The sequence below is a fragment of the Clarias gariepinus genome, chromosome 28 (assembly GCF_024256425.1).
Source record: "Clarias gariepinus isolate MV-2021 ecotype Netherlands chromosome 28, CGAR_prim_01v2, whole genome shotgun sequence".
Taxonomy (NCBI): domain Eukaryota; kingdom Metazoa; phylum Chordata; class Actinopteri; order Siluriformes; family Clariidae; genus Clarias; species Clarias gariepinus.
In genome coordinates this window covers 17,794,977-17,817,780 of record NC_071127.1, presented here as the reverse complement: position 1 = coordinate 17,817,780, position 22,804 = coordinate 17,794,977, and the positions used below count along the sequence as shown (strand labels likewise).

At 39.9% G+C, this 22,804-nt stretch overlaps 1 protein-coding gene across 1 annotated transcript; it reads right to left on the bottom strand.

Annotated features, from left to right (window-relative positions):
• Positions 1-22,096: 22,096 nt before the first annotated feature.
• On the bottom strand, positions 22,097-22,804 carry LOC128515625 (MORN repeat-containing protein 3-like). Its single transcript, XM_053489711.1, has one exon. The coding sequence runs from the start codon at positions 22,802-22,804 to the stop codon at positions 22,097-22,099; it is 708 nt and encodes a 235-aa protein (XP_053345686.1).

Here is a 22,804-nt window from a genome sequence, read left to right as displayed (position 1 = left end):
GGCGGGGATTCTTTAACAAACACAATTCCCCAAGAAACAGCCTCAACTGAGCCCAGCAACAGACACTCAGTGCACTGGCTTGCCTGAATAGATTTTTTTTTAAATATAGAAATGCACACACTGTCCATTGTTAAAAGTGATACACAATTAAAATAAAAGATAACTAAACAGAAATAAATTGACCGGGTAGTATTAAGGGGTAAAAACTTGTTATATATCACAAGGTGTTAACATTTTTACAAAACCAAGTGCATATTAAAAAAAAAAAACACGTGAAACCCTGTGATAAAAATAAATAAATAAATATGGATTCCAGCACAAGGCAAGAACGAGGCCACTATAATTTAGAGCAGAGTTTATAGAGCCATTTCAGTGTCAATTATTCTATCTCAAATATGAGATCCTGCTAAAATGGCCTAATTCATGCACTGTTGCTCCACTTCAGAGCTGACACTTCAGGAAAAGGTGTAGCCTTGTTTGAGTGAATTAATTTTTTTAATAAGTTTTCAATCCCAAACAAGCCCTTGTATAAGTAGTGGGTGTTGTTCCTTCTTCTGGGAATTTCAAACTGACTGTAAGCAAAAAATGAGTTACGAAATGATGAAAAAGGTGAAATGATAGGAGGTCTAGAAGCTAAAAGATAAACGGAACAGCCAAATGCAAAAGAGATCTTAGAGAACTGACTCTCACCCACTCGTTCATTTTCTATTAGCATATTCATTTACTCTCCCTGGCCTTCATTCTCTCTCTTCCGTTCTCTCTTTCCCTTACTCTCTTTCTCTCCCTCTTTCTCTCTCTTGCAATAAACAACAGAATGATGATGGACCTGGCAGCCTCCCCAATATATTGCATGCTTAGAGAATGATGCCACCGAACTTCTTTGTCTCACAGTTCTGGTTAATTGAGGCTCTTTATCAAAGCTCATGCAGCCACCCAATGATTTAGCTAATTGAGACGCATTGTGTTTGTCTCTTGAAACCCTCCAGTGAACTGTTGGTGGTCTGTGTCTTGTTTCATGCCATATCTGACCAGGTCTGATCAATTCCGTCTCCCTTGCTGATTGATCACCAAAGACCTGTATTGATGGAGAGGCATGACATTAGTGATTTTTCAAGCATAGGACCGGTTTATTTAATCCGTCTGGGAAGTTCCAGCTTGCCCTTATTCCCTGCATCATCTCCGCTTTGTTGGAGCCCCAATCCATCCATCTCTGTCTATGGCTACCTGACTGTTTTCCTTCATCCATCTCCTTCCCAATTCCATTACAGATTTCTTTAAGACACTGTTACAACTCATCCATTTCCTTTGTCTTTGAAACCACTGCTTTACACACATATAAAACTTTCCCTTATTTGTTTTGTCCCCTTTATTCCTTATCTGCCCCCCCCCCCACCTCCCACTTTTTCCTCTTGTCCATACAAGGCCAATTAACGATGATCCAAGCTTTCTCCCTGATCCTCCAGAGATGTTCTCAAGGGCTGCTAATTAAACATGAGCCATTCTCTCTCTCTCTCTCTCTCTCTCTCTCTCTTTCTCCTTCTGGTGCATGCTGGGAAGTAGTAAGAGTGGTGTGCCCACCTTTGAGTGTGCCTTCTATTGCCTTTTTTCAAAAAATATTTGCACTCCATGTTTTCCCTTATTATTTTAAATTTTCTTTTTCACATTAACACATTCTTTATGCAAGAGAGGCTTGAGGTCTCTTCCTGAGAGTGGAGTGACAGTCTTTTCACTTACAAATGGATTGTTTGAATTAAAATAAAAAGATTCCAGAAAGCAATATACAGTTGAACCTCGGATTACGAGCATAATTCGTTCTGGAAGCGGGCTCGTATTCCAAAACACCCATAAATCAAAGCACATTTTCCCATAAAAAATAATTGAAACTCAAATTTTTTGTTTCACAGCCCCAAAAAATAAATACATAAAATTTAATTAATACAAAATATCAAGTAAAAAAAACCTAATTAACCTGAACTTTATTTTATTTTTTTAAAAGTAAAAATAAGTGTTTCCGTTTATGCGCACAGGTGCTGTGTATGTGTGTATATACAGTATGTGTGTGAATCTAAAGAGAAAGGAGACTCTTACTTTCAGCCCCTCCTGTCTCCTTGTTGTCATCTTACACTGTAAACCCTTCTCCTCTCTTATTTGAATTTTTCACACACACACACCCGCACATTAACGAAAGCCGAGGGCGGGTGGGAATGGCAGATGTAAAGGCAAGAGAGTGTGTGTGTGTAAAGGGGCACGCTGTCGAATTACGCGCGTATAACGACAGGCTGAAACAGAGGGAGAGAAAATGGATCTTCTCTAACGAGACTTTCTTTTGCTTTTCACGCGCACACACGTGTGTTATAAGAAACAGTACAAGCGCGCTGTACACACGCGCTTACAAACACAAAATAACATATGTAAACGTGGTCACATTGTTATAGTAAACAGTACACGCGTGCACAGATGTTAATTATACCAGCGAGAGTCGAGCACTAAGACCCAGCAGGGGAGACGATTACCCACAATTCTTTTGTTAAAAGTGCTATACAAATAAAATTTAATTTAATTTAATTCTGCAGCGCAAGAGAGAGAAAAAACGTTGGCTCAGTTGTGATCACGTGAAGCTTGGCGTCAAAACAAGAAGCGAATACGTGATACATGATACTCTGTACTCGTAAACCAAGACTTGTTCGTCAAAATTCAATAAAATTCAGTCAAAATTTATAAAAAAAATCTTTGCTCGTCTTGTGGAACACTCGCAAACCGCGTTACTCGCAGTCCGAGGTTCCACTGTAGTTATTATTGGTGATCATAAAGCAAATGTATTTAAAATTTTAATAAGTATCCGTGCTTGGTCTTCATTTAATCATTCATTTATTTCCAGCAACCACTTTATTTAAGGAGGTAGTGTGGGTACAAAGCAGGACAATTCACCCAGGGTGGATTCACCCACTGGTATCACTGGTACCATGGGAGCAGCATGCAAAATTATGTTTTTGGACAGTGGGAGTACATTAGAGAACCCAAAGGAAATCCATACAGTTCCAGGCAGATGCGAAACTCTGCATAGGGAGTATCATCCTCAGCATCGAACCAAGGAAGCTGTGAAGTCACACTACTAACTGAGTGAGCATTGCCATCTGCATTAGATGGTGCAGCAATAAGACATGGCTGGCAGAAAACCCAAAGAACAAATGTCATATGAAACATGCTGCTGGTGGTGGCCCTAGTGCCTGGCTGGTCCTATGTACTGCTCATGGTCTTGCCCCAACTGCGCCCTACTGCACACAATCAATCAAGATTAAGACTTCAGTGCATGTGTGCCCTGTGATGGATTGGTACCCTGTCCAGGGTGTACTCCGCCTCATCCCCGAAGCTTTCAGGATTCCCATAACCCTGTACAGGACAAGAGGTATAGAAAAGTTAATAAACTCTGTTCTAATACATTCAATAAGCAAGTGCCAAATATGTAAAAATAAATGTATATGATAAATGTATATGAATCTTACGTAACTACAGTGTTTTTAAAAGTGTTGTTTACCAAAAATGGCTTATTATTCTTGTATAACAAAAGTGATAGAATACTTAGGACATACTTACAACATAGATAAGAGTACTGTATTTGGCCATACCTGCAATGACATTGTATCCAAATACATATACTTCAATATGGAGTCGGTTCCCCATTTGCAGCTATAACAGCTTCCACTCTTCTTGGAAGGCCATCCATTCTGTAGAGCATTTATGAGCATAGGTTGGACGAGAAGGCCTGGTTCACAATCTCCATTCCAGTTCATCCCAAAGGTGCTCGATGGGGTTGAGGTCAGGGCTCTGTGTTTGGGCCGTTTGAGTTCTTTCACACCAAACTCATCAAACCATGTCTTTATAGTCCTTGGTTTGTGCAATGGAGCACAATCATGGTGGAATTGAAAATGGTTTGCCACAAAGTTGGACGCATAGCATTGTCCAAGATGTCTTCGTATGCTGAAGCATTAACACTGAACACTGAGACTGTGTCCCGAACATTACTAGGAGCCTATTGACATGGAGCCTACCTGAGCCTTCAGGAACAAACTGGACTCCATTTTTCCAACTTATAACATCTCCTGTTATACTTAACTTCCAGTCTCACACAGTATCAATCCCTGCTATCCGTTTCACCCAGATGAGGATGGGTTCCCTGTTGAGTCTGGTTCCTCTCAAGGTTTCTTCCTATTACCATCTCAGGAAGTTTTTTCTTGTCACTGTCGCCGTCATCTTCGACTTGCTCATCAGGGACAGTCTTATCATTTTGATTCATACACATTCACATTTCATACAAACTTCAATAATTCTTTTGATTGTGTAAAGCTGCTTTGCGACAACGACAATCGTTAAAAGCGCTATACAAATAAAATTTAATTGAATTAATAAAACAGGCACGCTTTCAATTTTTGTTTTTCAAAAACCAAAGAAGGATTAAAAGACAGATGTGATGGTAAGCATTTATTTTTGACATTTTGATGGCATTTAATATGGTGGCTGTTGGAATAGTAAAACCACTTTTTTTTTTTACTTTACATCATTAATATTTGGGTCACTGATTTGCTACGACTCAGAATGCAGCACTCATTTTTATATCCAATGTAAGGTGACGTCTGCAGAGGAAATCATAGACGAGTATCAGCCTGAGAAGAGGACATCGAAATACACCAACAGGGCAAATCCCAGGGGCAATAAAACTACAGAGTTAGTCTGTAATAAAGTTACTTACCCTAGGAGTGCATGTAAATTTAATCCTATACGAATAAGGCTGTAGACTTTTGGACGGACTTGTTTCAGGGATTAAAATAACAGGCAGCCATCCTAGAGTGTATGCAGCTTTGCTGACTGCATTAGAGAAGAATCTGTCACCTCACCTCATAATAACCTCATAATTACAGATCCACTTCAAATCTCGCCTTCTCTTCCGAAGTCATTTCCTTCTCATTGAACTAATTGTAGTGTAAGCTACTTACAGGGACAAAAAAATATGTAATATGTAAAAACATCATTACACCATTTGTCATTTTTGTGTTTTTTTCCTCTGCCCTCATCAGGAAATGTATTTCCTTCCATTCAATACCCATGATGACATATAAAAGCTGTTCTTCACCTGTAAAAAGACATACAGTATAATTATATAATTATACTTTAAAGAACGACTAAAAAGAATTTCTTAGAGAATAAACAGCAAGCATGCGGCACGTATTGCGGCATGAAGTGGGTAGCACTGTGGCCTCGTCCCTCCACGGTCAAGGGTTCGATTCCCACCTCGCGGTCTGTGTGGGTGGAGTTTGCATCCTCTCCCCATGTGGGTTTCCATCCATAGTCTAAAAACATGCAAATTAACTTAATTGGCCTTTCCAAGTTGTGTGAATGAGAGTGTGTGTATGTGTGATATATTGGCACCCCGTCCAGAGTGTACCCCGCCTCGTGCCCTACGTTTTCTGGGATAGGCTCCAGGCCCCCCACGACCGTGTATACAGGATAAAATGCTATAGACGGTGAGTAAGTAAACAGCAAGCCTTTGGATTTGTCAGAGCCCTGAGAGTTGGATGTAACCATGCGATCCAGGATATCTCTTAGGGCTTTATACAGGACTGTAAATTGTCAGACAACTCACAAAAATTGCTCAGAAATCTCACCGAAACCTCTGGGTGCATCACAAGCACAAAGGATAATACTGTGCAGGGGAGTAGGAGTATTTGGTCATTTCAGCAGGAGCAGAAGCATCTGTATGAACTGCATCAAGTTTATCTTTAATAATTGAAATAGGTTGAAGTTTACCATAGCAGATCAAACACTATTGTCATCATATACATATACATATACATAAAAAGTATATGCATCGCATAATTCCAACCTCTCTATTAGACATTATACCTACTGTATATAGACCTACTCCCACAGGCACATTGCTAGTCACATGACCTTGCTGGTGATGTCATCTTTGTTGGGTAGTGGCCCCTGCTCCTGAATGGCAGGTTTAGGGGGAGATGTGCAGCCAGGTTGGTACCCTGAATTTTTTTTTTTTGTTGAGGCTGTTTAATAGATTAAATGCTCGCAGTACAGAAGGCACTTTTTTATTCCTAGTTTTTCAAAGCGAAATGAATTTAGATGAAGGACGCCTCTACAGGACCAAGCTCATGGAAATATTCTGTTTTTTAAGCCAGTTTCTAAATGACCGTCAACGTGCTTTAAACCACAGTAATTGACTTATCGAACTGTTTCATGTATATTTATTTTATACAATTTTTTATAGGCTGTTTTATTGTTTTTGTTTTTGGAATGCCTGTTGGTGTAAAAGATAGTTATAGTGTGAAAAACTGAACCAAGCACATTTCTTCTGTTGTGCATGTGTGCGAGTGCAGCGAACCATTTTTCAGCGTAATGATGGTTCGCCTCACTGGAAGTCACAGCTTTTCCGACTTCGTATTGAGACACACACACACAGACACACACACACACTCCAAGTACAAATGTCCCACTTGGAAATGAACACTACACCTTTTATCTGCTTACTAGTAAGTAAAATAATGAGGCGAAGCCACACACCTGGCCATGGAATAACTGAGCAGCTGGTTTGTTTCTTCAAAAAGTTTGGAAATTTATTGTGTACAAAATAAATAAATAAAAAAATAAATAACAATAATATGAAATGTACCATGTACCGAAATATAAAATCCAAATGTAACCCAATAGTTTATTGCTGGAAGCATAACCGCTGCAACAGAACCATTGCATCTTTTACACTATTATTTATATATATATATATATATATATATATATATATATATATATATATATAAAGGTTTTTTTTTTTTACAATATTTGCTCACGGTGATGGCCCTGTTACTATTTTTGCAAAACTCAATGAACCCTTCTCAAGTGTCAGAGGACAGTAAATGGAACATGAGAGCGTGTCTTTCATGATAAGATACTGAACCCCCACACCAGAAGTCCCAAATCCGTGTTCCTTCTCCATTTACAGAATTTATCAGAAATAAACAAGTAAACAAGTAAAACTCACTCACCATCTATACCGCTTTATCCTGATTAAAGGGTCTTGGGGGGCCTGGAGCCCATTCCAGGAGACTTAGGGCACGAAGCGGGGTACACCATGGATGGGGTGCCAATCCACCGCAGGGCACACACACACATACTGTATACACACACTCACATGCTCATTCACACACTACGGGCAATTTGGGAACAGCAATAAGCCTAATCTGCATGTCTTTAGACCATGCACTGGGTTTGATTCCAGCCACTGATTGATCAACATACTGTACAGATACATTTATTTGTTAAATTTAAAACACTGACCTGTTCGATACAGTAGAATGATAACGATATATACAGTAATAGACGCTTCCTCAATATCAATTAAAAAAAATGTTTGGTAGAATGGCTGGTTAAAAGCATACCACTGGTCTCGCTTGGGTAGCCGCATCCTGCGAAGGACATTTTCGAAGGCTAATTATGTCATAGTGTTACAACTAATAAATATATTATAAAAATGTGTGATATATAGTAAAAGTCAAATATTTTTAAAAGAATAAAATTAAAGTGAAATCTGGTCCATGCGAGGTTATAAAATGCGGTTAAGGGGTTTAAAAAAAAATGTCCTGGTCTGTGAACTGCCACTGGTTAAGATCGTGAGTGTTACACAGCATTAACCAGAGACAATTCAGCTCCGTACACCAGAGCGTTTATTTCGAATCAGCTTTCATGGTCTACGCAGTCAACAGAGGCCGTGTACTCCTCGGCCCCCGAAATGAAATGAAACACATCCAACAACAGAAGCAGTGTGTAATATGAGGGAGAAGATGAGTGCAAAAAGGAAGGAAGGAACTGTAAATAAACGAGGACAGGTTAGTTCAGCAGTATGGCAAGGTTTTTGCGCTTGGACCGAGTTCAGAGCACAGTAGTGTGTAAAATGTGTAGGAGGAGAGTTTTGACCGAAACCAGGAATTTCGAAATACAGTTCACTTATAACACTGTATTTACTGAATCAAAGAGCTTATATTTCTTATATATACTGAATCTCATCGGTGTAAGGTCAATAAACCAGTTGATTTTTTTTGGAGGCTCTTGATGTTCCATTGTGGCGCATCATGGGTGGGCGGGATTTACGCCAATGGTTGTTGGTTTGGGGATCTAAGGGGCCGGGTTCAAGCCCCGGTATTGGTGGGTTGCCATGCCCCATACAACCCAGCCACTGCATGCAGTGCCAGTCCTGAACCCAGATTAAAGGGAAGGGTTGCGTCAAGGATGTATATCCGACGACAAGCTGTTGTGTGGATCGATGGTCTACTGTGGGACCAGCAACATGAAGGCTTTGCAGCGCATACGGTAAGTAGCAGATGCATCTTATTAAAAACTGCTCAAAAGAGATCATTTTACAATGTAGATAGAAATAAAAATGGAATTAGACCATGGAATTATACAGTGGTTCCACACTTTTGACTGGTCGTGTGGGTTCTCTGCAAGACCTTGCCCATACCCACGGTCCAAACCCTCATCACATGCCCTCTAGTCCCCATTCCTAGTCAAACCCACATGCAGTCAATCTACTCCCTTTCAGTAATATAATAATTTAGTGCTTTTTTGTGACAGATCACTTCAGCAGTGCAATTTAAAATGATTTGCTGTACACTTACTGATCAGATTAGATACTCGTGTCTAATTTATGCCTGCAGATGGGCTGACTCATACATATTCACTTCTCCTTTCCTATCCAAAAACAAAAAGAGAAGAAAAAGCCTGCATTTGGTCAAACAAGCAGGAACAAATTCAAGCCGGAGGAAGAAAGAAATAGTTCTAATCCCTTGTTACAATCTGTGTTTCCATTCGACCCTATACATCTTTTGCTCTATTCTCTGGTAATGGCAGGTCTCACCTTTCACTGCTCCTACAAACATTTGAAAAAGCTGTAATCTCTCACTCTGTTCCCCAAACGCATTTTGTCTGTCTATTTTTTCTCCCCTGCACTTCCTAGATCTCCCACTATCCCTCACTCAAGCACTTTCCTGTCCCTGTAGCATGTTTCCTAGGCGGCCGTGAGTCTAGATGGCCTGTCAAACCGTTCCTTCGGCCCAAGGAGTGTATCGAGGCTGGCCACATAATTACTGCCTTATCTTGACTCTTCCATGGGGTCGTCACATCCTGACAGCTGAAATGGCTCCAATTAAGCAATTATGTGAAAAGGTGCTAGCTAATTCAGTCACTGGAGCTGTGTCGGAGCTCGGGGAGTGTGTCATAGCCAGACCCTGATTATTAAACTCAAGATTGGACATTTTACAGCATTAAGCATGTGAGTCCAGCAGAGTGGCCCTGAACATTGACTAAAGTGTCAGCTGAGATCTTAAACGAGACTACAAATTGGCCAGCTTGTGTGTAGTCAGGCGAATTGGCTTCACACAGATCGGATCGAACGTACTGCTTAATTTTGTGGACTATGTAATTATGTTTTCTTTGTCACTTCACTGTTTTGTTTCATTACTAGTTTATGTTTTAAAAAAAAAAGAAAAATACATGTTTCGTGGAGTACACTGGAAGTTTGCTTTGCTAAAAAAAAAAACAGATAGAGATGTGGATGAGAGAGATGGAAAACCATTAAACACCCACATACACACAGAGAAAGATGCTCTTTGGCCCTTGCCTCACTACCTTCCCTTTCTTAGACAACAGCTCACTAGCACATTAAATGTACCATCATTTTTGCCACTTTGCTTTTTTCATTTTTTTTTCACACTTTCCTCTTTCACTCTCTTCATCTCCCAGCAAAAAGCCATTATAACCATTTCTGCTTTCTCCCTAAACTGCTCTGCTCTCTCCTTTTTGGTAGATTCTTTTGGTAGATTCTTCTGTGTGCCAACATGATCCCCAGTGAAGGGCGATCTTAATGCTTCAGCATACCAAGACATCTTGGACAATGCTATCTTGGAAAATGCTGGCTTTTTTTTCTATTCTAACAAGACTGTGCTCCCGTGCACAAAGCAAAGACTATAAAGACATGGTTTGATGAGCTCAAAGTGAAAGAACTTGACTGGCCCTAACACAGAGCCCTGACCTCTACCCCACTGAGCAGGAACCTCTACCTTTGGAGGTAGCTGGAACACATTGTTCCTTCTCGTCCAAAATCAGTGCCTGAGCTCATACACGCTCTACAGAATGAATGGACACGAATTCCCCCAGAAATACTCCAAAATCTGGTGGACAGCCTTCCAAAAAGAGGAGAAGCTGTTATAGCTGCGCTGCAAAAATCTCTCCTGAACATGGATGTGAATCGTATAGATCAGTCACAATGCAGATCAGACAAGGTGTCTGGTACTGTATGGTGTCATGCAACTGTGTTGAAGTGAGGCAGTGGTGCAAGTGCAGATGTTTCTTTATTGTTGTGATGTTTTCTTGCTATAAAGAACAAAAAAAAACAAAATACAAACACTTCGACTGGGCTACAGGGTAGAACGTTAATGCTAATGTTAACACATGAAAATATAGAGACCAGAAATGAACCACAAAAGTTTAAACAGATACAAAACACAGACGTTAAACAGACATAGAGAGGTGCAGGTGAATACGGTGTGTTACTGTGGTGGAGTACATGCTGGAAAATGAAGCTCCACAAACACAAAAAGAAAAAAAAACAAAGAAAAACACATGACGCATCCTATCTGAATACTTCCGTGAAGATGGTTTCACAACCAGAGTCCTGTGATAATCCACAGTCACTGCTTATGAATGAGTTATTAGGGATGCAGCTGTTTTACAGAAAACATCTGGACACAGTGTGAGCTAAACAAACGCCAACGCTGAGCGTAAGCATTCATGTATGTGTTACTGATTACGCATAATCACTCACATGAACCCCGACTGTACTGTCCACCTTTCCTCTCTTTTTTTGCTCCTGAATCTATCTGATGTCCATCTAATACTACTATCATTGAGAAATCCATAGAATTAAATCACTGTGGCTGGAGGTATTTAAGGTATCTCTAACACTCTTCTACTTCCACAATGTGAATTTGAAGAAAATTGTTGTTTTATTGCTGGGAGAAACTGTCAGAGGTAATTCCAAGGTGAGGTAAACAGAATTCTTGCTTAGTGAAGTGTAAAGCGAAGCGTGGTCAAAGACTTTTATATAACCCACGCTCTCTCTCCACAACGGCCCCTTCCTGTCTCTCTGCTGACTCATTTAGCTACGTTATTCATTTACCTGCACCAGTTATAATAAAATATCTATTTTAAAGCTCCCACATTTCACATTCATTTTGGGATTTAACCTAATTTAGCCGATTTCCACCCGTCATCAGGGCACTCCCACATCAAGACTACAACTTCTCACCAGGGAGGGTGAAGGCTATCACATTGTTCCTCTGAGCCCCGTGACGTCACCAACAGACTCAGAGGACAGTTCTGCAGTATACGTTCCTTCCGCTTGTGTGAGCTCACAGATGCCTGGGATTGTCTGTATTAATGTGAAAACGCTAAATGCCTCCCATCCCTCTCCTCAGCCAATCAGCTCTCTCTAGTCCCCCTGGCTGCACCACTCTGAAAACCCATTTTATTCAAATTCAAATTTTATTTGTCACATACACAGTCATACACAGTACGATATGCAGTGAATCGTTTTGACAACTGCTCATGACCTTATGATAAAAAAAACTTAAACATAAAAAATGAAAGAAGGGAAATTTAACTAAGAAGATTGAAATAAAACATAAAATTAAAAAAATTAAATAAAATAACATAACATAAAATAACATAACTGTACAGAACAAATATACAATATAAGAAAAATATGTGAAAAATATAAAAAAAATAAGAACAGTTGTACAATATAGATATATGGAATTTTATGGACTTTTGTGTGGGAATGACGTTGAGTATAGATTGAATATAAATGGAAACGTCACATATGTAAAGTGTTTAAAGTGTCTTGTGCATCCGGGTAACAGAACGTCCAGGGGGTGTGCAAATATGCCTGAAAGTGACATATTTAAAGTGCCTTGTGATAGGGGTAATTGTGTAATTTAACTAATGACCACGAATGGTAGTTGTGCAGTGGCCACTAGTGGTTATTGTAAGTGGATGTCCGGAATTTTGCTATTTTTAACAGGTTTGCCTGGGTCATAGAGGTCCCCATGATGTGTGTCAGTTACTACTCCAGCTGAAATAACTCTCACATAATAAGTAAGTTTACTCGGGCGCCAGTTCAATCTCTAAATAAGCTACTGACAAACCACACCCAATTGCTACCAAACCACGCCCAAATACTACCAAACCACACCCATATACTCCCAAACCACAACCAGATACTGCCAAACCATACCCTGCCATGCTGTTTTGCTAAAACTGATGTGATATCTTTGTTCAGCTGCTCTGGTGATGATTTTGTTACCATGGTTACAAGAAAGCACCAAAATGCAACTACCCTTTTTTATTTCTTAAAACACATGGCCCCTTAAATGTAGGTCTATATGATTCATGTTTTAAATTAGACATCACTAAAATGGATAAAATTGAAGATGTCACTGTAAATTACCACTCATAGAGGCAGTAGTGTCTCAGTTAGTTAATGCTCTGACTTGCTGATCGGACGGTGGGTCAGTTCGACCCCTCCTCCACTAGGTTGCCAATGTTGGGCCCTAAAAATGGTTCAAAAAATGGCTGACCTATGCGCTCATACCCCTGCCTACTAACAAAAGCTGTGATATGCGAAGAATAAATATTTTCACTGTGCAGTGATGTATATGTAATAAATAAAGGCTGAACTTCAACTTCATAGCTACACAAAAGGAGCTAAGTTGCACTTTTGTGGTTTGCCATTAATGGGTACTCTACCATACTTTAGCTCTTAAAAACTGGCCATTAATACAGCTCCGTATAAGTTACCTTATTTATTAATTCACTCACCATCTATATAGGGGCCTGGAGCCTATGTTAGGAGACTTGGGGCAGGAGGCAAGGGTTACCCTGGACAGGGTTCCAATGCATTGCAGGGCAAACACACATACACACACTCACACACCCATTTACACACTACGGGCAATTTATGAACGCCACATAGCCTAATCTGCATGTCTTCGGACTGTGGGAAGGAAACCGGAGTACGCGGAGAAAACCCACCAAGCACGGGGATAACATGCAAACTCCATGCACGCAGACCCCGAGGCTGGAATCGAGTCTGGGACCACTGCACCACTATGCCGCACTTTATTCATGTATTCTGGTTAAATTTGGAGCTGTCACAGCAATATAATACCGAGGTTAGGGTTGTTGTTAGCTGCTAACAGCTAACAGCTAACCCATCCTTATTAGGCTTTAAAGAAACAGCCCTGTAGATTTAAGATTTAATTATTAGATCCACCTTTTTAACTTTTAGATTACTAAACAGGTTACAATATCAAATAGATTTTGTTTCTTTTGCTTTTGTGAGGAGGTCACCGGGGAGACAGCTTTTGTATGGAGCAGCTTTTAGCAGCCTAGCAAATCTGCTTGCTCTGTTGAAACACCCTGCGGGCATGCCCCGCTTCCTCTCGGGTCTAGAGTTCCATATTAGCCCTGGTGGTGTGGGACTTTCTGCAGTATTATTTTTAGTTTAAACAGTGTTCTGTGCAGTTTGTAACAATCTGTACAGATTCTTGGTGCCTTTATTTAAACATAGCTACAGCTTCCATCAGTTACTATTAATAGCTAGGAAAAAGTCACAGGATTTTCTCATACACCCTGACCATGTGCTAACCTTAAAGTCACTTTAAAAAATACAGTCGCATCACTTGACAGGTTCAGGATGTAGTCGAGTCACGAGTTTTGAAATTGACCACGGCTCAGAATGTGGTCCGATGTGAAATATATCACATACGGTGCTGAAGATAACGTCCTGGCCACTGACATGCCCCTGCTCACAACAACATAGCCTGCATTTAGTACAGGGACTCAAAAGAGTGAAAAAAATTGAAACCATTATTGCTGGTTCCTTTGTGTGTTTTGCATGTGAGTGTCAATTATCTTCCTAGGCTATCATTAGGCAGTGAGATCCAGTGATATAATGCATTCCTCACCACGCAGCTTCGGTGTCAATCTACTGACGGATATAAAGATTTAGTCTCCAGTCTCATCAGCAGCAGATCAAAACAGCAAAAGAAAAAAAAGGGAATATAATTCTGCTCTTTACATTATAAAAAGTGCAGTGTTATTCAGAATGGAACATACATATTTCTGAAGTCTGAATGAGATAAACGCAGAATAATATTACAAGGGGTGTTCAAGTCAAACTGGGACTGAGGGTGTTCTAATTGAGATTTACAGAAGGCTTTGGTGGTCTCGCTAGCTTTTTTTTTAAATTATTATTATTCTTTCGATTTATTTCACTACCGAAAACTTTTCAGTGTTTAAAAACATAAAGTTAAGGCACTACCTCTGATTTTTACACTGCTGAAACTGGAGACTCCTTTCAAAAATATTAAATGTAAATCATCACAGGTAGAGGAAGGTGCAGGCCTTTCTTTTTTTACAAAAAAAAAAATTAAAACTAATAAATTTAACGATACTGGAGCCCAGGTAAGCTTAGGAGGATGAGAGAAGAGTGACCTCTGCTGGTCATATAGGGAACTGTTTGAGAAATTTTTTAATAATATTTTTAATAACATGTTTTGATAATCAGCTTATTATTATTATTTAGAGAATTTATAAGACAAGACATTTTAGGCATCGGTGGCTCAATGGTGGATTTCTCACCTGCCACCCAATGCCCAAACCTCAGCCACTGGCGATGCAGTGCCAGTCCCAAACCCGGTTAAAATATAAGAGGGTTGCATCAGTAAGGGGACCTAAAAGTCCAAGAACAACAGACGACGCCTAATGACCAATCAGAATTCAAATTTTCAAATGCATTTAAAAAGTTCATTTTATCGTGTGTGTGTGTGTGTGTGTGTGTGTGTGTGTGTGTGTGTGTGTGTGTGTGTGTGTGCGTGTGTGTGTGTAATGAAGTGTCTCAGCAACCTGCTGCCTGAGAGTGAATGGCTCAAGCTGTTCAGCATGAGAGCTCATGCCATTCTGTACACAACCAGACGCTCATTCTGGACCTTGAACAAATGGAATCTGCTCTAGTGTGTAAAAAACAAAAATCAAAGAAATGCTGTATCATTTCGTAGCTGTTATATCTGTTATCATTTGTATCCTAATGGACTGGTTCATTAATGTAATGCATACTAAGGTAATATTTATTATAATAGCTAAGTATACAGTATACATTTGGATTGTTTAATGCTTACTGACAGCATTATCTATTATGAACAGGTACAAGATGCAGTATGAAGGAAAATAATCCCACTTTTTAACCAGGAAGGTGACTATGCTTAGCAACACTGACTCTTTTCTACATTCATGGACTTGACCTTTGATTGGTCTTTCTTGACCTGTTTTTACATCGTCTGACCTTCTGCCTGTCTTCTGACCAAGATGCATTGGACTATTCACCCTCTGTAAACATTTCAACTGCATTTAAATTCTGCTTGAACTTGATTCTGTTTTTTATATGAATATTATTTCATCAAATTGTTAACATTGCGAAACAATTTTAAAAGTAAGTGCAGATGTAGATGCAATGAACTTGCAATTAACATGGAACATACTGTACAGTAAACTGCAGTTACGCAAATCAGGACAGAATATGAAATCAAACCACCGTGAAAACAACAGGAACTAAACAGATGCACGACCAGGACACTGTGAAAACCAAGAGCGCCAATAATGATACTAATCAATAGACCAAACTGAACACACCTGTGAAGTACCTGAGAAACAAGAAACAACATTCCTCGGGGGGTGGCACACATTTAATTTTAGGCCTTTCTTTTTTTTTTTTTTTGGTCCAGTGGATTAAATGTAATATAATACTATAATATAATGTAATACTGTACTAGAGTTGATGGGAAAAGAGTTTGTAGAGTAGAAATAGCTAATAGTTTAAAGCTAAAAATAATCTGATCAGCTTTAATGTTATCAGTGATATTAGGAGTTTGCTTACATTGAGACAGTAGCGCATTAGTAGCTTATTTTAAAGTAGATTATTAAATCTGCCACATAATGCAGATATCTAAGTACTGCAAACGTTTCATTAAACTCTGTTCAGTAGTCGATTTAAGACACGCCCACAGTTTAACACATATCCAGTAGCGGTCCAGACAGTTTTGCATGATGCTGTGACCACATCTGGCTGGACAGACATACAGACATACAGACAGAAATTTTTCTGAGACTGGTTTCAGGTCCTCTATTGTATGAAATGTAAAGATATCATTCAAAGAGCGAGTCCTAATCAATGTACAGACAAAACCTCTCTTGTTTCATTATAGATTATAATGTTAAAATATTTAAAGAATTACATCATAAATCTTGGCTTTACACAATGTTGCAAGTGCATACATAATGTTACGATATGTTCCTTTAATATTAATACAACATGTGTATGGTTTAAAGCTATAATTAGCACAGCATGGTAGAACAGAGCTAGTCCTGTTCTAACTTTTTTAGGACTTAGGACTTAATTTTGGCTTAATTGTAAAAATACCAGCACGTCCTAATAAAATACTGCATGTTTTACTGTCAGTTTTGGAACAAAATCCACTTTAAACTGTATGTTTAATAATGAGGATTATGCTTTCCCATTTAGAGAATAAACTTAAAGGTTCTATATAAAATCAGCTGCTGTCATTTATTTTATCAGTGATTTACTGTATATTAGGTTACAGTATATGATAGTAGAATAACTTTGGGTTTTTGCTGTTTATTTACAGTGCAAAGGAAAATACATTCTGCTACATGTACATTTAATTTCTGTTTTCATTTCTGAGTCGAGGGATGAGACAGAACGCAAGTGCCGACACAAACTGAAACATGACCAGAGACCAGAAAACCACCAGGGAACAACAAATGTCAAAATAAAAGGGCAATTCCATACAAAGGTCAACATTACCATGGGGGAAAAAAGGTGACATCATTCATAGGGTTCCTACCTGATACACACACTGATCACACTGATACACTGATTATAATGGCGTTATAATGACTATAATGGTAACATTTACTTGTAATTTAAACAGTTAAATCTAAAGCTGATCATCATATACCACAAAGGGGCACATAAATAATAATACATTTAAAACACAAAAAAACTACAAAGAAAATGATAGGAAAGAAAAGCAAGGATAGAAAGCACCAGAAAATAAGTCAGCAACTATTGAGGATTTAATCATTTCATAATTTCACACACTTTGTCAGGTTTTAGGATCAGACCTCTTGGGGGCTTCGACCCATAATGAGAATGTAACATGTATGTGTGCTGGCTATTAATACCTTGCTATTTATAGTAATTATTGTTTTTAATTATAACAGGATTTGGTACGCTTAATGATATATTGTACTGTAAATGTAAAACATTACCATAAGGGATCAGTTTAATGAGATATTATAAATGTAAATGGTTACTATAACCTATTATAAGGTTTTATTAACCTTATCTTAATATAAGGTTGACTTATATAAAAATGCGACCAGGTTAGATCGACTAAATAACAAATTTACTATTTACAAGTGTTCTTTATATGGTGTGTAAAAGGCTGATTCATAGACGTCACATCCATAACAAAAAAATGTCACATCCATAACAATTTTACCATAAATAATTTATTCTATGAAATGAGAAACAGTTCCGAAATCTATACTTTTTGTGTTCATTCAAGTCTCTATCATGGTACAAGTAATGCTTTCTGCAGTTGTTTTTAAAATTCACAGAATTTAAAAGTTTGTCTATTTAAAGTCATGTTAATAACACTGACAAAGTGCTATACAGGTAGTCCCCGACTTAGGAACGAGTTCTGTTCATATGTCTGATTTGTTCTTAAATCTGACAAAGAGAGTCTTATACACCTTTGACACGAATATACAATGTAAAGCATACCGATCAACTTGACTAAATCTTAAATCTAAGTCTCCTTTCCCCTCACTGCCATCATGTGTCCAAAAATCGTAATCGCACTTAATGAATCCCACGCGTGAAATATAACAGTGTTGTCTCAGAGCCTACAAATCACGGGGCATTTCCAAACGCTATTTTGTCTCAGAGCTGTTTTCCACTGTATTGGAGTGTGAACCCCGTTTTGTTAAGGATTTTCTGAAATCAGGATTTTTGCACTTGGGCAGCACAATGGGGTAGTGGTTAGCACTGTCGCCTTGCACCTCCAGGGTCTGGGTCCTACTGTATAATTGAACCGGAAGTAGAACCACAGAAATTTGTAACTTGAATGGTCGTAAGTCGGGGACTACCTGTAGATTATTTTTTCAGGATATACACTGATCAGTCATAACATTATAATGCTTAAAATTAAGCCCAGTATTGTGTAGGGGGCCCAGGCCACTTGGAGTGTGCTGTGGTATCTGGCATCAGATCCTTTGGGTGCTGTGGGCTGCAGCATTGGGCCCTTTTTCCGCTGAGCCCCATGCACGGCAGGCTATGATGCACTGGGAGATCTAGCGCCTTGACTTTTTTTTGTGATTTGTGCCGCAATGGCTTTTTGTGGTATCGAACCGGACAGGCTGGCAGACATAGGTGAGTCCTAGGTGCCAATGATCCTGTGGCCAGTTTATGGTGTTAATGTTATGGCTGATCAGTGCATAGGATCATGTAAATTTTGAGGATTTCATACACAAAACATATTGGCTTAAGTTCTGAAGTTTATACAGCTGACTTTGTAAGGCAAATAATATTTGGAACATTTGTACAAAACTGAGAGGCACTGCTTCATCATACGTGGAAGAAACGGTATCCAGTCAGAGCTAGCAACATCTAATATTGATCAAACTACAGAGCTTGTTCTGCCAATGTTTATAACCCGCCTTAATAAAACATTATCTAACAGTTTATTAATTGAAGAAAAAATAAACTACTGGAGACTGTTAGTTCTTGAGCTGGATGAGCTCAGTGTTGGGCTGCATGGTGGTCCTGTTTCTCATTGTAGTTTCATTTAAAAAAATCCGGTGCGGGTAAAAAATAGAGACAAAATATCTCTGTCTACTGTATAACTGTAACAGACTGCGGTGCTGACATAAAGGACAAATGAAACACTTATGGAAGAGTGGATCCAGTCGTGTTACTCCCCAAAATTAAATGTTTTCTGTCATTTCCATAATTTTTTGATTCTGTAAAGCTGCTTTGCGACAATAATTATTGTAAAAATCACGATATAAATAAAACTTAATTGAATTGAAATAAATTCTCACCGTTAAGAGCCTTCCAATGTTTAATTACTGCAGTAAATATGATGCTTCGCTGGCAATAAAATATGTAGCCCTAACCGGTGAGTGAGTAGCTTCTAATTTCTTAAACTATGTTGTAAATTAAAACACATTATTCAGATCTGGATGGATAATTTTTGAATGACCCTAAAGTTTCTGAATGACTGTTACTTATGTTAGCCTCTCAGTTTTCACATTTTATGAAATCAATACTTCTTTCTCTTTTTTTTTTTTCTCAGCAACAGTACCTTAGGGTCAGTGGTGTTAGGTAGGTGCAGGGTACACGTAGGTGTATTTTTCAGTCTGTCTTGCATATTAATGGCAGATTTAGCTTTTTGATTTGGGGAACCAACACAGAAATGGGGTCCTCAACATCCGTTGTACTTCAAATCCTTATTTATCTAAGATAGTCCTACTTGTAATGTCATCTTTTCACCAGTCTTGAGACAGCAATTGAGACAGTGGTGGCTCAATTGGTTAAGGCTGTGGGTTACTGGGTTGCTGATCAGAAGATCAGGGGTTCTAGCACTGTTGAGCCCTTGAGCAAGGGAATTAACCCTACTATATCTGCTCCAGGGGCACTGTAACCTGGCTGACCCTACACTCAGACCCCAGCTTCCTAACTGGTATATGCAAAATATTTTACATGTGACAAATAAATAAATATTAGAATTTACAAATAAATTTCACTATCTAACACAAATTTAAGAGTTTACCAAAGAATGCACTGGCCCCAAAGAGAAATCAAATGCATAATTACAGTATGTACAGTAATTAAATCACTCTGAACATGATTTACCTGCTAAATCTGCATCCCTGTGGCTTATGATAACTAGAAACAATTCCTAGTAAAAAAAAACTGTAAAGTAGCGGCTGACAGATGCTATGGTTACCCTGGGCAAAGGTTGCAGCACAGAGGCACCATGGTTGCCGTATTCTCCCTGGGCCAAGATGTCATGTTCAGCTGCAAAGTTGGGTGGTCCTGGTTCAAACCAGCTGAAAATTAGGATGTTTAAAGCTTTTGCCCCTTGTGGGCGCTAGAGAGGCAGTATTCTCCATGGGCTGAACTGTCATGCTTGGCTTCAAAGTTTGGATACCCTAGTTAAAACAATCCCAGCACTTATGAAGGTTTAAAACTTTCACTGCTTGTTTTCACAAGTTTGGTGGTCCTGGGTTGGAACATCTAAGAGTTATGCAGGCTTGGGGATGCTAGAGAGGGGGAAGGTGATGGACGTTGTTCTTCACAGCATTGTCGTTGTTCTTGTTAGTCTTTCAGCTGCTGCAGTTGAGAGGTAGCCACAACGGACCACGTGATCCAGACACAACTTTTGGCACAGGATGGCCTTCCTAACACAACATTCCCAGGTTTGGGAGACCAGCACTGCATTCAGCAGGTGAGTTTTGAGCGAGAATCAAACAGCACAGCAGGCATGAAACCACTGAGGACACCAATGCTTGGAGGTCCTGGCTGGATCTGGGTGTAATCATGATTTTGGCCTTTTGGGGGCGCCAGGTGTACACCATCAGTCCGATTTGATATAAAAGTAATAGCACACCATACACTGTAAACCCGAATAAGTTGGCAAAACTCAATAAATTTGAGGTAATCAGTTACATCAATTTTTTTTTTTTTTATAAATTTAGTCCTGTCCAATTCTTTTTTCCCCGATTTTCTCCCCAATTTAGTAGTGGCCAATTACTCCCCGTCACTAGGAGGCTCCCACACACATCAAGGCTACTACAACCACTCAGTCGGGAGGACGAAAGCTATCCCGTGTTTCCTCCGAACCACGTGACGCGAGTCGACCGCATCTTTTCGAACTGTTCGCTCACGCACCGTTAGGGGCGGAGTAACACACTCGGAGGAAAGCGCTAGCCACTCCTTCCGTGTGCGCGAGCTCACAGACGCCCCTGATTGGCTGTAGCGCCGTGACTAATGTGGGAGCACAAGTACCTCTCATCCCTCCCCCCTGAGAGAGCTCGGCCAATCAGCTCTCTCTGTGCCTCCGGCTGTGAGAGGAAAACAGCATCACCCGGGGTTCGAACCAGCGATCTCCGGATGATAGGGCGAGCGCTTTACCACTGTGCCACTCGGAGGCCTACATCAATTTTTTTAAGTAATGATGGTTCAGTTTTAAGTAAATTGAACTATGAGTTTTTGAGTTTGTTGTGCTAATTTTTTCCAGTTGTTGGAAATCAAATAAATTGTTGGTGGTCTTTCGGCTGCTTCCGGCAATGGGTCGCTACAGCAGACAATCCGGTTCGCACACAAGCTTGGCACAGGTTTTACGCCAGATGCCCTTCCTGACACTTCCCTTCCATTTTATCTGGGCTTGAGACAGGCACTTCATCCAGTTGTTGGGAATCGAACCCGGCCCTTTCGCCACCAGTGCCCTATTGCCCTGATGATGTCAGAAACAAAATCGCTAGTCTGAAAGATTTTAAGTTGGTGGAACTTTAAGGTGACAGTTACTTAAAAGATACTTAAAATATCAAGTTTGTTCAGCTAACTTGAAAAGTGTCATTTCTACAAACTCATAAATACCAAAAAGTTCTAAATACTCATAAAGGTCTATTAATTTGTAAGTCTATTAATAAGTTACTCAATATGTTTAATTACTTTGAGCATTAGGGTTTACAGTGTACTGGAAAAGTGACATTCGAGGAAAAAAAAATATTCCGTGACGACGACTTACTAAGGCGTGAGCACGAGATACCATTTTTTTTTCCTTCACTTTGCTGAACTTGCTAACTAAAAAAAAAAAAAATGATTAGTTGATTATTTTTCTCTGGTGCAGAATGGTCCGAGCCGGTGCATCAGGAATGCCTCGTTCTCCTGCAGGTCCATCGCGGGTTTCTGCTGGACGCGGACATGCTTCCCGTGATAGTCAGACATCGTCCCACTCGTGGGGAAATCGTTCTCCCAGAAGCCCTCGTACACCTGACACTTGTCCTTGTAGATGAAGCGTCCGTGTCCGTGTTTCTTCCCGTCCTTCATGTAGCCCTCGTACCTGTTCCCGTTCCTGAGCACGAGCACGCCCTGGCCGTGAGGTTTATCCCTGAACCACTCTCCTTCATAAACGTCTCCGTTCTCATACATCATCTTCCCGAATTCGCTCCTCTCGTTCTGCACCCACATGCCCTCATACCGCGCCGCGTCGCTGTAGAAGTAGGTCCCGAACCCGTCCTTCTTGTCCGTCTTCCATCCGCCCAAATACACGGTTTTATACATCTGAGTCGGCGGCTGGCGTCTGTACAGAGTCCCGAGCCCGTCCCGCCCGTCCCGCTTCCACTCGCCCTCGTACCGGACTCCGTCTCTCTTCCACACCTGAGTCCCGTAGCCGTGTCTCAGGTCACTCAGCCACTCTCCGGTGTAACTGTCCCCGTTGGGACTGTAGAAGGTGTGGCGGGGGCCGTTCTTCTGCGCCTTGTCCTCCAAACCTTTCACGCGGGACTCCTTGGTGCTTATTTTCCCGATTAATGCCAT